The 16,844-nt window shown below is 37.3% G+C and overlaps 1 protein-coding gene across 2 annotated transcripts; it reads right to left on the reverse strand.

The window, feature by feature from the left end:
• Window positions 1–454: 454 nt before the first annotated feature.
• Window positions 455–16,822, reverse strand: Erh (ERH mRNA splicing and mitosis factor). Of its 2 annotated transcripts, none has more exons than XM_004837328.3 (4): window positions 16,631–16,822; window positions 13,571–13,658; window positions 6,313–6,433; window positions 455–960 (listed from the first exon to the last, which is right to left on the reverse strand). In XM_004837328.3, the coding sequence occupies exons 1-4, from the start codon at window positions 16,631–16,633 to the stop codon at window positions 858–860; spliced, it is 315 nt and encodes a 104-aa protein (XP_004837385.1). In that variant the 5' UTR covers window positions 16,634–16,822; the 3' UTR covers window positions 455–857. The 2 variants fall into 2 exon arrangements, with proteins under 2 accessions (XP_004837385.1, XP_087051442.1); XM_087195316.1 differs by having other exon boundaries at window positions 16,588–16,719.
• Between the last annotated feature and the right edge of the window lie 22 nt (window positions 16,823–16,844).

Here is a 16,844-nt window from a genome sequence, read left to right on the forward strand (position 1 = left end):
GCTACAATGTTCTGCAGGTTCTATAAGTTTGGGGTATTAAGTGCATTTGGACTTAGTATTTTCAATGTATGATGGGTTTACAGGACACAACCACATTGTAAATCCAGGAGCATCTGTATGATGTTTATATCACCGTTAAGATTAAACCCCAGAAGGGCTGGGGATTTAGCTCAGTGGTTCCAGTGCCTGCCTTGCAAGTGCAAGGTCCCAAGTTCGATCCCTGGTACCAAAAAAAAAAAATTAAACCTTAGAGCTACAACTGGGATTCACTGATGACTGGACAAACGAGGTAAAAGCTTATTAGTTTCATATAAGCCACAGCAAGATGTGTTTAGCACATATATAAACTTTCTTCACATTCTTTTGAGTGTTGCCCTAGTGGCTTGAAAACTGATTATGTTTTGCAAGAAAATTCAACATTCAGAGACAAAAAAAAAATCAGTCAGTGAGAAAATATAACTAAAGAACATTTATTTATTTCTAAGACTATTTTTTGAGGACATAACTAAACTGTGTCATCATTCCCCACCCCATTTTCAAAAGCTTAGTACAGTGACTGTTATAAAGCAGATATGAACAATCTGAAGGACTGGAACCAACAATGACAAAGAACAACTTCCATCCGAATCATCATATAAATGTTTAAGTAAAAAAAAAGAAAGAAAAAGAAAAAGGGGCCAATGGAGGTTTCAGATTGAAAAGATCCTCACATCTCACATTTCATCTAATACATTCAATCCTGGCCAGAGTGTAACAAAATGGAAAACAGGATTACCATAATACAAAACTCCCACTACAGCACGCTGTACACACCTGTGTTCCAAGCCCACCCCCAGGCCCTAATGCTTCCAACACCATTATTTTCCAGCCTGTTGGGCCTGCCGACGAAGAAGCACGTAGATCTTCTCTTTGATCCAGTCTTTGTTGTAAGGCTGGTAAGTCTGGGTATCAGCTCGGTAACTGAAGAACAGAAAAGTCAAAGTTGTAGTGGTCAGTTACTGTTGTGTTTAAAACTCCAATCTATAACTGCCCAATGATGGCCCTCATGTGCACACTTCCCTACATAAATTTAATGAAAAGTTGAAAAACCATTTATCTAGCTGATGAATTTTAACCACTATGAACTTTAAATCACCTAGTAAAATCTTAAAATGAAAAAAAGAAACCAAGGCCTAGAGCTTTCAAATGCTCGTTATGTTACTTATCTACTTCTCCAGAGTTCAATCAGAAACCATGTGTTCTTTCTCCCGCGTAGTTTCTATTTTTATAGTTCCGTTAGTTATTAAAAACCAAAAACCAAACCCTAGTACAAACTTGTTTTTGAGACAGGGCCTCCCTGTGTTGTGTAGGCTGGCCTATCTTATCTCAAGGCAATTGATCCTCTTGCCTCCCAGGTGCCAGGATTGTAGATGTGCACATGCCTGGCTTTAACTTGTTAAATTTACTGTGAATTAACTAAGAAACGTCTAAAAACACTATTGCAATGACAATTTCTTGCTGTTTATTTCCCCCTGTAAAGTATTAAGAGATGGACTTTTAACCTATATTTTAGGATTTATTTTTTGAAATAATGCTAGAAACCTATGAAGAATTATCAGAAGACAGTGAACCCCAAAACATCTTCTATCAGAAAGAAGACTGAGTGTGATAAGACTAGCATTAGCACCAAAGCTCACATGGGATTCTGAAGGTTTTCAGCTCATGGTACACTTAATAGTCAATCATAAGAATATTTTACAGGATTCAAAAAATAGAAAAGCCTTCCCACTGACCCAAAACTGAAATCTGGAAGGCCCTGAATTCTGGAGTCCCTAAGCAAAGCTATTGTACAAAAAGGCAGACAAGCTACCAGAGACTGCACACATACAAAGCCTGTATCAGTGATTCAAAGCTATGTGCACCATCTGGTGGGAAGACTGAAGTTTGCCTCCATGGGCCCCAGTTAGTCTGCCTAAAAAGACACCTCAAAGGTAGCCTAGAAAAAGAAAATATCTGACTTATCAATTATTATTTCACTGTGGCCAGAAGTGTCGTATTTTTTCTCCTCAGCAAAAAATTATATAAATGATAATGAAGATGATGATTTACTAAAGTTGCTTTCATGAAGTAGGTAGTGCTTTAAGTGTTTATGTGAGTTAATTCACTTCATCCTTTTTAAAAATCTATGAATAGGTACAATTATCATTCCTTTACATAAATAAAACAAGGCTTAAAGAAGTAAAGGAACTTAAGAACTAAGTGACACTGAACAGGTAGTAAACACACCCAAAGTCAGTTCTCTCCCTTAGTCCCTCAGCTAGAAACCTATATGCCAAATTTTAGCAAGGCAAACAAACTACCAAGTAGGACTGCTTTATATAATAAACATCATATTCTTTCTCTGAATGGTAAGGTCAGAAGCTGTTTTATTAAAATTTCTACTTTATAAACATTTGACTTTTGCTAATGCCCTTTTGTTATGAGCAGTATTTTAAAAAGTGAAATAATTTTGACTATTCCTCTGTTCATGCTTTCTTATTAAATAAGTGCTAGTCCTGTCTACTTCAATGTGTGGTAAAATAATTATAGTTATTTACATTAACACTGACAAAGGACTAAAGAAGGAACAGAATTTCTCAGAACTATCATACCTGGATGGAATAGTCTTATTTAGAACATTTCATCCTCCAACAAGTATACTCTGCCTTGGGAACATTTAAGAATCTATTAAAATGCGTGCTATTTTCCAATTAATGAAACAGTAATAAAGCTTTTTTAATGGAAAGCTGTAAATGAGAAATGTTAAGTACATTAACTGTTGACACAGGTGCCTTTGTCAGCACTGTTATGGTCAGCGAATGTAGGCTCACACAAGAACAGGCACATGCTTATAATCCCAGCACTCCAGGAGGCTGAGGCAGAAGGACTGCATGTTCAACTTAGCCTGGCCAACTTAGGGAGAACTCATCTCAAAATAAAACAGGGCCGGGGATGTAGTTCAATGTGAAGGCCCTGAGTTCAATCCCCAGTAATGCCCTCCATCCCAAACACCAGACTTTGTGGATCTGAACAGTGAAATCAACAGGGTCTTCACTGACACCAAGCTGTCTGCCTGAGTAGGAGGCACCTCCTCATTACAATAACTGGGGATGAAAATGCTCTCATATTGAAGATATTATTATTTTCATCTTTAAAAAATACAGGTAAAAAACGATAAAAATAAAACTCATACTCCTACTCTATATGACATAAAAATTCTCAATGGCCAAATTTTATAATTAATACAGTTTGCCCTGGGTTTAGTAATGTCATAAAGTAGAATTTCTATTTAATTCCTTCCTATACTGTTTTTTAGTGTAACAATTTTTCTTCTTGTGGTGACAGGGATTGAACCTCATGCTCTGCACACCACTGAGTCCAGTGCTACACTATCAAAAAATTAAAAAGGAGCAAGATGTCAAAAATGCCACGGCAGTAGATGGATGACTTCCTTGGAAACAAATACCTTATTTCTCTGGTGTATTCAAATAACAAATGTGACATAACCAAAGTCATCTTGAAAAAATGGTCTTAAATCTAAATTCAATTCTCAAAGTTTTCAGAGAACAAAAAATTTTCAACATTTGAAACAGAAACATGAATTTAATCTGTAATTTACAGCTTTCAAACACTTTAAAAACTAGATTACCATCAATCTCTTCTACCTTAACTACTTTAGCTGGAAAGAATTAACTAGGGTCTAGTATCTTAGGATGCTAGATGTGCTTTCTGGTTTACATTTAACAAAGCACAGAGTTAAAGTTATGTTCTATCATTAGTAACATACTTATAGTATGTCTCTTTCAACTATTTTTACTTTGTATAATTTTTACATAGCCAAAAAATCAAAACACTTTTGTGTTTAATAGAACAATTTATCGTATTTGTAGAAACTGAAATTTGTAAGTTCCACAGTTTTGTGGCAAATTTTAAAAGAACGTATGTGTAATAAAAACAAAACTCTGTCCTAACTTCATCAAAGATGGAGTTCCTACTTACATTTGCTACTGATGTGCTAAGCAAGACCCCCAATCCTTCGAAGTAATTTGTGAATAGGTTTATCTAAATTTTACAAATGAGCAAACTGGGGTTTAGCAATATTGAGCTAATATGCCAAGAGAGCTAACAAATGGCAGAGCCAGAATTCAAATCCAACTACATTCAATTTATAAACTCCAGTTAACTCTTACCTATAGCTTCCCAGGGTTGAGTAAAACACCATCCTTGGTGCTAAGTTACCCATGTGTTGAGAATGAGCACCAGAGCTCAAACTATCAGGAATAGATACCTGATGTCTTGGTAAGTAATGCTTTATAAAATCACGAAGGCAACCATTAATTTTTAAAATCAGTAAATCAAAGAATGAAGCGAGGGTCTGTATTGAACTCTATTAAAATCTTCAGTTCCACTTGGAATATCTAGTCAATTTCTAAATGTGAAAATTTACCAACACCAATATACCTTGGACCATACAGATCTCAGAGTTTCATCAAATAAATAACTAAGATTTCTAAAAGAAAATACTATAAAATTTAGCCTGTAATATATATTCTTTCACTTTTGTTTAGATCATCCTATTGTTTCAGAATATAACTCATTAACATACGTAAGGGAAATGGAAAACTACCAATTTAAAAAAAAACTATGCCTTAAATCATTATGTGGGTGACATGCATTGATAAAACAAATACAGTATTTACTCAGTGCTATGTGTAAGATATTATTCTAGACACTGGCAATGTACAAGAACAATACTCCCTGTTTTTAAATCCTAGGTAATAAATATGCACACGTTATGACTTACATCTAGATGTCCCCCAAGGGCCTCATGTGCTCACAGGTAGGGCTTTTGGAAGGTGTTGCATTTGTACTGAACATGTACACTTCTCTTTTTCTTTTTGAGACAGGGTCTTGTTATGTAGTCCAGGCTGGCCTTGAACTTCCGGCGTTCCTCCTGCCTCAACCTCTTGAGTGCTGGGATTACAGGTGTGTGCCACCATGTCTGGTGCTACATATACACTTTTTTCTTGTCATCATTAACTAAACAATACACTTTAAAAGCTAGTTAGGTAGCATTTACACTGTATTAGGTATTATTTAGTAATCTAGAGATGATTTATAGTATACAAGGGACGTGGGCAGTTTATATGCAAATACTATGTCTTTTTATATAAGGAGCTCCAGCACCCTTAGATTTTGGTATCTGCAGCAGGTTGGGTCCCCTGGAACCAATCCCCTGCAGATACTGAGAGACAACTGTACTTGATATACGGTAAGCATTCAATAACTATTTGCTAAATGAATATATATATATATATATATCTATGAGAAAGAATATATGTCAGATTATAAGGAGAACAACAATAGGCATTATAAACTAATTTTACTAAAAAATTTATCAACACCAGAACTGGATACTTGGATGTTTTGAGGAAGTAAAATGAAATGACCCATCTGAAACACAATCACGTACAAAAAAACAAGCTCAAAAATCCCAAGGAAATGCTTGTCTTTCCCAGGAGCCTCTGGGGAGACAGCAAGCTGCAACCAGGTTCTAGGCCTGGCTGCAGTGTGAATCCAGGATGTGCCTGGGAGTAGGACCTGTATGTTGTCAACACTGCTCCCTCAAGTTCTGGCACAGTGCCTGACATGTACTATAATAAGTGATCAAGCAGCCCCTGACTGTCATTTCATCCCAAAGTGCCCCCATTTTCCTCTGTAAAATGAGCTGTGTTTACACTTTCTCATTCTGCTTCTTAGTCGTACTGGTAGTAAGTGGATTATCAAAAGGAATGTTAACAAGCATTGTTAGAAATTCAAAATATCTGACAAATCTGAGAATAGATAACATACAAGTCTAAAGAAAACTCATCTTAATAAACCAAAATATACATGTTTACATAGGCCAGGATTGTAATTAATTTCAATTCTACTTATACTTTAAGCTTTCCAAAATGCCCTGAAAAGAGAATACTAGTTTTAGCCCAAAACCATTTAGGACAAAGGCTATAAGGGGGTGGGGAGAACTATGAAAAGGATCATTAGGTTTAAGGAACAAAGAATCAGGATATGGAACTTCTCTATTCCTATTCCCTGTATCAACCAGTAAAGTTTCTTAAGATATTCTTGTGCCCCTGGCATTATGTTGCCAACTTAACAATATGTAAGTGAAATATTTCATATAGTATACAAAAAGCAAAGATAAGTGTCAGATAGTTAACCCCTAATACCATAAGTCATCTCAAATAAATGATAGAAAAATACAAGTTAAGAGATATGGTGGCTAATACTTACACAAGGCAACTGAGGTCTGCCAGATCATCAATAAAATCAAACAACTGACTGATATCATATGTGATAGAGGGGCTGTTGGGGTTCATTCTCTTCAGATGTTCTTCATACATTTTACAAACGCCTAAGAGAGGGAAGAAAACCCAAGAATTTACAACTGCATAAACTACTACAAAGGAAGCCAGGGATTTATTTATTAGCTCAGTGGTGCCACTGCCTGCCTCGCAAGCGCAAGGTCCTGAGTTTGATAACCGGTACCAACAACAACGATAAAACTACTACACAGGAGTAATGTTACATGTTGACATTCATTTTACTAAAGTTGGGCAGAAAAAGCTTTAATTATTGCCACTAGCAGTTTAAAAAATTTTATAAAATCATTAGAATGTTACTATTTTGTGCCTTAATAAAATGACTACTTCAATGGAGCTAAAGGGACTTTAGTGCACTTGACTAGAAGGCATGAAGTCCTGGGTTCAATCCCAGTTAACACAAAGAACAAACAAAACCAGTAGCATGTGGTTCTTAATATCAAGTTCAATAAATATCCCTAAGGCTACAGGGTATATATAGGAGACATCAAACTTTGGAATGATGGATGAGAAATGATAGAACTTCACTATTTTGCCTTCAATTCTGGTGTAACGGGGGAAAAAAACTAGAAATGAGGTTAGAGCTTATTCTAATTTGGTACCCAGATCCTGAGCTTTAGATTCAGAGAGACCTAAATTCCAACTATGCCTTTACTAATCATGAAGTATTGGGCAAATGACTTCAGCTCCATGAACCTTTACCCTTCAAACAGAGATAACAGTTCTTCATAGGGTTGTGAGGATTATGAGTAACTGCATATGAAGCGTTAACACATGTAATAAGCTTATTAATATTCTAATACAATAAAATGAGTAAAATCCCATTAGAAATGTTAATTTCTACAGAACATATTGTCCATTTAATTTTTACTCAGTGAAACAATCCTCTTTCATTCTCAAAAAAGGGAAACACACCTTTTCATTCCATTCCGACTACTAACTTTTTTTTTTTCCCAGTACTGGTGATTGAACACAGGGCCTTCATGCCAAGCTACATCTTCAGCCCTTATTTTTTACTCTGAGTCAGTGTCTTAATAAATCGCTAAGCTGTCCAGTCTGGGCTTGAACTTGCTATCCTCTTGCTTCACCTTCCTAGAGTGCTGAAATTGTGTACTATCACATTCAACTACCATGGAATACTTTTAAGACTAGTATGATGAAATGGACAAAGCAACATAAATGTTAATCATGTGGGGAACTGAGTGTGGCGGTGCATGCCTGTAATCCCAGCACTCTCAGGTTTGAGGTAGGAGGATGGCAAGTTCAAGCCCAGCCTAGTAACTTAGCAAGACTTGTCTTGAAAAACACATTTTATACAGTAACCCACAGGCCTTTATTGTACCTTAACTTCCCAAATTTCCTAATGAAAAGCAATATTCAACCACAGAACTATTAAGCAACTGTCTTAGGATTTTTGATTGCTATGGGTACATTACATTATGATCACATAGTATTACTCATACGTCACTAAATGGAAAGGAAATAAAAACCAGGAAAATGGATCAGCGCTCATCCTAAACAGGCAATAATCCACAGCTACCATCATATTTAATGGTGAAAGACTGGATGCTTTTCTGCTAAGATTAGAAGATTGGACTATCCACTCTTGCTGCTTCTAGTCAACATTTCATTACAGGTTCTAGCCAGGTTGATTAGACAAGCAAAAGAGCTAATAGGCATTTGTTTCAGAAAGGAAAAAGCATCATTATCTATATTTGCAAATTATATAACCTTGCAGACAGAAAATTTCAAGGAAACAAACACTCCCCCAAACTCTCCTCCTTTAACAATTGAATAAGATCTTGTTTCCTAGTGGACTTGGTCACTAAATGAAGACTTGTATATATACAGTAGATACGTTACAATATTCAGAGCAAAGAAATGGTCAAAGGAAACTCCAATTCGATGACTTTGCTTTTACCTGTGTAACTCTTACATGCAGTACTGTAATGTATAACAGAACATAAAACTACAGTACTGTACTATATATTACAACCAGCAAAAATTACAGTATTGTATAAACAAGATATACTGTTCAAAAAAGTGGGGGGAGATGGGTCGTATGTCCAACCAGTCATTAAACAGGTAGGTCATTAAACGAGGAATATCTGTTTGTTGCAGGATATAAGATCAATATGTGAAAATCAATTGTAAACCTACACTGTAACAATGAACAATCTGAAAATGAAATTAAGAAACTCCATTTATAACAGCATTAAAAAGAATAGGGCCAGGGATTTTGCTCAGTGGTTCTGGCGCCTGCCTGGCAAGTGGAAGGTCCCAAGTTTGATCCCTGGTACCAAAAAAAGAGAATAAAGTTCTTGTCAGTGGCACTGTGCCTGCCTTGTAAGCACAAGGTCCTGAGTTTGATCCCTGGTACCAAAAACAAACAAAAAAGAATACAGTTCTTGGTAATAAATTTGCAAAGGCACAAGACATACACTGAAAGCTATAAAACGAAACTGAAAATAAAGATCTACACAAATGGAAAAGCATCCCGTGTTCATGAGTTGGAAAATATTAAGACTGTAATACTCCCTCAAATTATCTATACATTCAATGCAAACCCTATGAAACTCTGAGCTACTTTTGCAGACACTGACAAAGCTAATCCTAAATTTGACATGGAAATGCCAGAGACCCAGGTTAGCTAAAATAGTCTTGAAAAAGAATGAAGTTGGGAGATTCATATCTCTGATTTTAAAACTTATTATGAACCTACTGCAATCAAGGATGATACTGACCTAAGGATAGGCACATAGACCAATGGAATACAAATGAGTCTACATAAACCCTCACATTTCTTCACACCATTAATAAATACTCAAAACAGATCAGACAGCTGTAAGTAATTGCCCAAACTATAAAGTTCTTGGAAAACAACAGGTATCAACCTTTGTGATATTAGATAAGACAATGGGTTCCTAGATAACACCAATGCATGAGAAACAAAAGAAAAAATAACACAAGTTGTACTCATGAAAATAAAACTTGTTTCCAAGAATGCTATCAAGAAACTGAAAAAAACAAACATCAAACTGGGAGTAAAGTATGTGTTAAAGGACTAGTATCTGTAACATATGAAGCACTGTAACTCAACAATAACGAAAGCAAAACAAAAAGAATGTACAGAAGATCTAAATAGACACCTTTCTATAGATGTACAGACGGCAAATAAGCCTATGAAAAAAATACTCAAACATTTTATGTAACTGAGGAATTGTACCAGGAATTAAAACAATGAGATAACAACCACACACAGTTATTAGAATGGTTCAAATCTAAAACCATGACAATACCAAATGTTTGCAAAGACATGGAGCAAAAAGAGCTCCCATGTACTATTTGCCCAAATTAGTTGAAAACACAAATCCCCCAAATTCCTACATACAAATGTTTACAGTAGCTTTATTAGTAATTGCCAAAAAATGGAAGCAACCAAGATGTCCTTCAATAGGTAAATAGATAATTAAACTCTGCTACATTCATACAATGGAATATTATTCAGTAATGAAAAGAAATGAGCTATAAAGCCATGAAAAAACAATGAAAAATCTTTTTTTTTTTTTTTGGTACTGGGGATCAAACTCAGGACCTCATGCTTGCCAGGCAGGTGCTGTGCCGATGAGCTAAATCCCCAGCCCTGGAATGTTAAAAGGATACTACTAGGTGAAAGAAGTCAATCTGAAAATGCTAATGCTTAATTCCAACACGACATTCTAGAAATAGTAAAGCTGGAGACCATAAAAAAAAAATCAGTGGTTGTCAGGGACTTAGGGATGGGGAGGGCAATACAGGTGGAATATAGGATTTATTACAGAATAATAATTAATAATTATCACAGAATAATTATTCTCTGATACAGAATGATACATTATATATATATCATGTTTCTACCATGATACAGTCATGGTAGAAACATGTCTTTATACATATGTCAAAACCCTTAAAATGTTCAAAGTAAAGTGTGAACATTAATGTAAATTATGAGGTTTAGTTAATAATGTATCAGTGTTGGTTTATCAGCTGCGACAAATGTGTCACATTAACGCAAGATACATTAATAAAGGAAACTACTGGGAGAGGAAAAGAAAGAGAAATTCCATGTGGGTACTGATTCAATAATTACACTTCAACATTTCTTAACTTTTTTTTTTGAGGTGCTAGGGAATCAAACATGCTAGGCAAGCTCTCTACCACTGAGCTATACCCCTAGACCCTCATTTTAAAATTTGTTTTCTTTTTCCTGGTACTGGGAATTGAATGCAGTCTAGGCCAAGTGCAAACTAGGCAAGTGCTCTACTACTGAGCCACATCCCCCAGATATTAACTTTTTATATAGAAAATAAATCACCACTTCTAGTCTAAAAAAAGAGAAAAGAATTATGAAGTCATGAAAACATATGGAACAAACTTAAATGCCTATTGTTGCATGAAAGAAACCAGTATGAAAAGGCTATAGGCCAGGCGAGGTGACATGTGCCTAATGATCTCTGCTAGTCGAGAGACTAGGGAAGGACGACAAGTTTGAAGACAGCCTAGGCAACTTGTGAATCTGTCTCAAAATGAAATGGGGTGAGGCTGTAGCTCAGTAGTAGAGTGCTTCCCTAGCATGCAAAAGGCCCTGGGTTTAATCCCTAGTACCGAGAGGGGTAGGGGGACAGAGAGAGACAGACATAGAGTGAGATATAGGTGTTAATAATTCAAACAAGTACAGGCAGCCCTTCATTTACATGGGTTTAGCATCCATGGATTCAACTAACTGGATACCATGTGAGAAAAAAACTGCATCTGTACTAAACACACTTTTTTCTTGTCATTATTTCCTAAACAATAAAGTATTACAACTATTTATATTGCCATTTAAACTGTACTGGGTATTATAAGTAATCTAGAGATGATTTAAAGTGCACAGAAAGTGTAGATTATATGTAAATACAGCATTTTATGTAACAGATTTGAGTATTTGCATATTTTGGTATCTGCAAGGGGCTCTTGGAACAAGGCCCCCAAAGACACTGAGGAACAACCATATATGACAATCTGGAAAAGGAAGAACTATCAAGACAGTAAAGAGATTGGTGGCCCTCAGGAGTTGGGGGGGTGAGACAGGGAGGGACAAAAAGGTAGGACATGGCATTTGTAGGACAGTGAAACTATTCTGTATGATACTATACTGGTGGACCCGGCAAAATCCACAGAACTATACAACACGAAAGAACGAACCCTAGGGGCCGGGGATTTAGCTCAGTGGTTCCGCCACCTGCCTCACAAGTGCAAGGTCCTGAGTTTGATCCCTGGTACCAAAAAAAAAAAAAAAAGAACGAACCCTAATGTAAACTGGACTTTAATAATAAGAGAACTCTCTGTACCTCCTGTTTAATTTTTCTATTACCTAAAAGCATATTAATTAAAGAACATAATTAAAGCATATGAAATTTTTAAAAAGACTTTATAAAATCTACAACATTACTAAAGGGTATCTCAGAAGCATGACAACTTAGATAGGAAACATTATACTAAGGTAGCAAATATTGTTTACCTTAAGGGCAAACAAAGATGTCACCAGAGAAATGGACTTGAAAAAAGATCATGAAAAAGTTCCTTGCTCTTCTCTGAAATCAAAGCAGAAAACGAGAGCAGGATTTGATGGCAGTCTGGATAGGATGACACCATCTACCTAGAAGGTAACTGGTTACAAATAGTTTTTTTTTTCCACAGGTGTACTTATGATTGGTTTTACTTGGACATATTATAAATCTAAGCCAGTTAGTTTTGAATAATCACAAGTGTTAAGGACATGTTCGGCAGCAAAAACAAAGTGGAAGAAGTGATGAAAGGCTGGGTGTGGTGGTACGAGCCTGTAATCTCAGGAGGCTGAGGTAGGAGGATCACTGTGAGTTCATTATATAACAAAACCCTATCACAAAAAATTAAGAAGAATGAACAATTTGCTAGAAAATATGTGGGGCATGCACAACTGGTTAACTCAATATAAAGATTAAACATAAGGATAAAACTGAATGGTGAAAATCCAATTTATGTGCTCTAATGGCTTCCTGAGTAAAGAAACGATAATTCTCTTCATGGTGGTATCCCCGTTCATCAAATACACAATAAATTATGTTGATGTGTTGTTTCATTAGCATTTTCCTGGGCTGATTATTTTTTTTGGTACCAGGGATAGAACTTGGGACTTTGTGTTTGCGAGGCAGGCAGCGGAACCACTGAGCTAAAATCCCCGGGCCCTTCTGAGCTGATTTTTATTCTCTAACAGAATTCTGAGGCATTGTAACCAAATCTTAATTGCTTTTAACATTTATTTGTTTAACAGAAGAACTATCAGGTGTTGAAGGCATCCCAGAGGCTGCCTTAACAATTCTAGTGTTAGAGTTTAACCAGAAATATACAAGGAGTTCTGTAAAATATTTACATAATGAAGCACAGCATAATAAAAGAAATAACAGAATGAGGAGCTTTGGAAAGTCACTGAATATATGCATGAGCTTGATTTAAAATAGTAAAATAAGGGCCAGGGATTTAGCTCAGTGGTTTCGCCGCCTGCTATGCAAGCGCAAGGACCCGAGTTCCACCTCTGTACCAAAAAAAAAAGAATGTAAACACCAAAATAGTAAAATAATATTTGCAGCAGGAAAAGATGGCATAATATATGAAATATTCAACAAATATGGCCTATTTTAAATACCTAGTTTCCCTGCTGAAATTAACAATTTAAGAAATCTAGAGGAGGGCCGGGGATTTAGCTCAGTGGTTCTGTTGCCTGCCTCGCAAGTGCGAGGTCCTGAGTTCGATCTCTGGTACAAAAAAAAAAAAAAAGAAAGAAAGAAAAAGAAATCTAAAGGAAAAAACCCCCCAAATATAGTTCCTAAGAGGATAGATATATACATATTTTTTTGGTGTGTGTGGGGTACTGAGTATGACCCCAAAGGCATTCTACTCCTGAGCTATATTCCCAGACCTTTCTATTTTTTGAGATAGGGTCTGCTAAGCTGCCCAGGCTGGCCTCAAACTTGTGCTACTTCTAACATAGCCTCTTGGGTACCTGGGTGACATACTTTACATGTATAGGCATAACACATTTTAACAGTGAATATCAGGGGAAAAAACTCAAAGATCTTTACAACTGGACTGATGTGAAACTTACTTACCTTCCATGCATTCATTAACAGACTCATAGTCGGCGTAAGTTCTGCCTTCTGGCCTCTTGGTAGGTTGCACCAGCAAAATAGTGTGAGACTGTAAGGGGAAAAAGTGATTTCAATGTGAAGTTTCTAATTTACAGTTGAGAAATTCACAGTATGATATAAAATCCAAATCTGTGACACAATAATGATTGAATGATTGTTAGTTATTAAAACATAATTAGGCTGCTCATCCTATGACTTTGTTCAACTACTAGCACTTATGATTTACAAGTCCCTTAGACAGTTTTCCCTAGTCTCTGGGTCTTTAGTGATTGCGTTCTCAAATTCCAAGTATACTTACTAACTATAAGTACTCAGCAAAAGTGACCTTCTACTGGCTTTTCTTCTGCATCTTTTCTTCCTAACCAAATTATAAACCTGCTACAGTTTTCTGTCTCCATGGGTCACTATCTCTAATGAACTCTTATGAACCTTATGAATCGCCTAATAAAAATTAAGATACTGACTCATGAAAGGAGATAAAAAGGGAAACATTCATTGCAAACACTTTGTAAAAATCTATTTTTTTTCCTAACAACAGTGGAATCACATTTTACTCAGGGGTTAGATTCTAACATCAAGGTCTAAGGTAAATTGGCAATATAAAATTGATATATATAGTAAATATTACCCCCCCAAATCCATTAAGCTATCCACCTATTAGATAACTTAAAGGGCTCTTAGGGCTGGGGATTTAGCTCAGTGTTTCCAGCACCTGCCTTGCAAGCGCAAGGTCCTGAGTTCCATCCCTGGTACCAAAAAAAAAAGGGGGGGGGGAGCTCTTGTACCAAAATGACTTATTTCATTTCATACTCTCTGGGGTGAATTTTTTTGTTGGAGGGTCAATTTCCAGGTTTCTCAACTTTGACATTATTACATTTCGGGCTGGATGATTCCTTTGAGATGGTCCTGTGGTTTCAGAATGTTTTAACAGCATACCTTGCCTCTACTCACTAGATAGTACCACTAACATCTTCCTCAAACTTGTGACAACTAAAAATCAGATACTGTTAAATGTCCCTGGGGGAAGCATTTTATTAGATTTGCTATATATTATACAATTTTAATAAGTCAGCTATTTAAAAAAAGGCAGTTTCAACATGTCATTTGTTAAAAAGAAAATCTTACAGCCGGGGATTTAGCTCAGTGGTTCTGGCACCTGCCTTGCAAGTGCAAGGTTCCGAGTTCGATCTCCGGTAACCCCCGCCCCAAAAAAGAAAAGAAAATCTTACAGAAACCACACAGGCATTCTTGCAACAGAGCTTGCCCTGTATACTAATTGTAGTAGTTGCTATCATACTCATTTTGTTCTTATTCTAATACAAACAAAAGGAGTAATTTATTTGAAAAGTCAAACATATGGAAATAGTTATACAGAATACTGATTTTTATATAGTCTTTAAAGAAATCTGTGGGAAACGTTAATAATTTTGATATTCACTGCCCACAGACCAGGATTAAAAAATACTATAATGGAATGTGACTAAATTTGCAAAATGAGTCAAAACGCTTATCACTTTCAAGTGGCAGTGCATTTCTGTTAAAAATATTTTAGAGACTTCAAGATTTGGTCACTTTAATCTTTGCAGCTTATTCTCAGAATCCTTGGGTCTTATTAAAAACTCAAAAATATTTGTCTTATCAATTATTTCCTCCTAAACAAATTCGGTCCTTCCCTTTCTTACAGTTCTTTCTCAGGGGAATGACCAGTGCCAAATATATACACGTATGTATTTTTTTCTATTTACCACAATGGGCTAAAAAGACTGTAAAAAGTTATACAAGATTTCCTTAATAAAAGCCTTATTCGTTCTGTTGATCAAACAGTGATTCTTTTTGAAGAATAATTTTTTTCTAAGGTCCCATAAAAACGAACGCTAAGAACAGTCATCCTACTATTACAGAAATATTTGCTCATTAGTTTCAAATGTTTCCCTTGAACTACCAAAAATTAAAAAAAAAAAAATTAAAGCTATCACTCTTGTCCAATGAGGATGGACTGCTGATATTAGCTGCTATCACTTTCTCTCTTTTTTTTTTTTTGGTACTGGGGATCGAACTCGGGTCCTTGAGCTTGCGCAGCAGGCGACGAAACCACTGAGCTAAATCCCCGGCCCAACTTTCTCATATTTGAATCTAAACATTTTAACACAATACCAAAACAAAGGCAGAAAAAGAAGGCAACTCAAGAGTAGAGTGACTTGGCCAAGGTCACACTGCTGGGTATGTATGGCATAACAGGAACTGAAACCCAGTCGTCAATTCGCGGTCCTCCTTCGGAGATTACGTTGGGTCAAACACCGACACATCTCAACTGAGAAAAGTACAACCTGAAAAAAGTTCCCCTCTAACAGTAACTGCACGGGATAACCGGCTCCTCATCCCCGCGAGCGCCTCTTTTTTGTTGATTTACACACAGGAGGACGCCAAAAAGCACCTACCCACTCCCCTACCAGCCCGGCCGGATTCTGGAGAGCCCGGACTCCCAGCTGGGCCTATCGGTGGCGACTCTAGCCCCATGAGAATGTAAAGTTAAGAACAGGGCTGGGGGGTGGTAGAAACGCCAGATAAAGGCACCGAGGGGCTTTAGAAAGAGAAAATACTTTTTCCGGGTGAGGAAATACTACAAAACCAATACGACCCGCCTGGTCCACACTAGAGGTACAATAAGCTGCCGAACGTTTCGGGACAATGTTTGTCAGCTATCCCCCGGCCATTGTTCCTACACCAGGCTAGAGCATTTCGAGGGAGAGAGCACCGTCCCAGACACCCTCGCCCGAGCAGCGACGAGGAGAAAGTATCCTCAGGTCGTGGCACGCCTTGACCCAGCCAGCAGGCGGATGTGGGTCCGGGGCCTACAGCTAGGCCTACGTCTCGGCGGCGGGAAGGAAGGGTCGGCCCGCGCGCGGGAGGAGCGGGGAGCAGCAAGCTCGCGCTGGATAGCAAGGGCGGGAATAGAAGATGTACAAGCAAAGGGTCACCCTGCAGGTTAGGGGCTCCGGTAGCCACTGAGGCCTTTCTCACCATCGCGCCAAACTCTTTTTCTTGCAGCCACCGCCGACTCCACGAGCCACACACGAGTTCAGCCGCAACGCCGCCACAGCCAATCTCCTCAAGAGAAGCTACCGGAAGTCGTCCAGAAGACCATAGAGGTGAGCACACTTCCGGCAGCTAGAGAAGATGCTGGCTCAGTTTCAGCCATCTTGGGTAAGGGCGATCACTTAAGTAAGGGAAAGCT

This window comes from Heterocephalus glaber, unplaced genomic scaffold, assembly GCF_053883595.1.
Source record: "Heterocephalus glaber isolate CG9 unplaced genomic scaffold, H.glaber_assembly_v1.0 deba00001608, whole genome shotgun sequence".
Lineage (NCBI taxonomy): Eukaryota > Metazoa > Chordata > Mammalia > Rodentia > Bathyergidae > Heterocephalus > Heterocephalus glaber.

Bases quoted from the DNA above. Each gene is read 5' to 3' on its own strand.
- Erh (XM_004837328.3), bottom strand. The intron at 6,434-13,570 runs GTAAGTAAGTTT...TCCCTCTCTTAG, and splicing joins TGTTAATGAATGCATGGAAG to GCGTTTGTAAAATGTATGAA. The intron at 961-6,312 runs GTAAGTATTAGC...TCTGTTCTTCAG, and splicing joins GCAGACCTCAGTTGCCTTGT to TTACCGAGCTGATACCCAGA.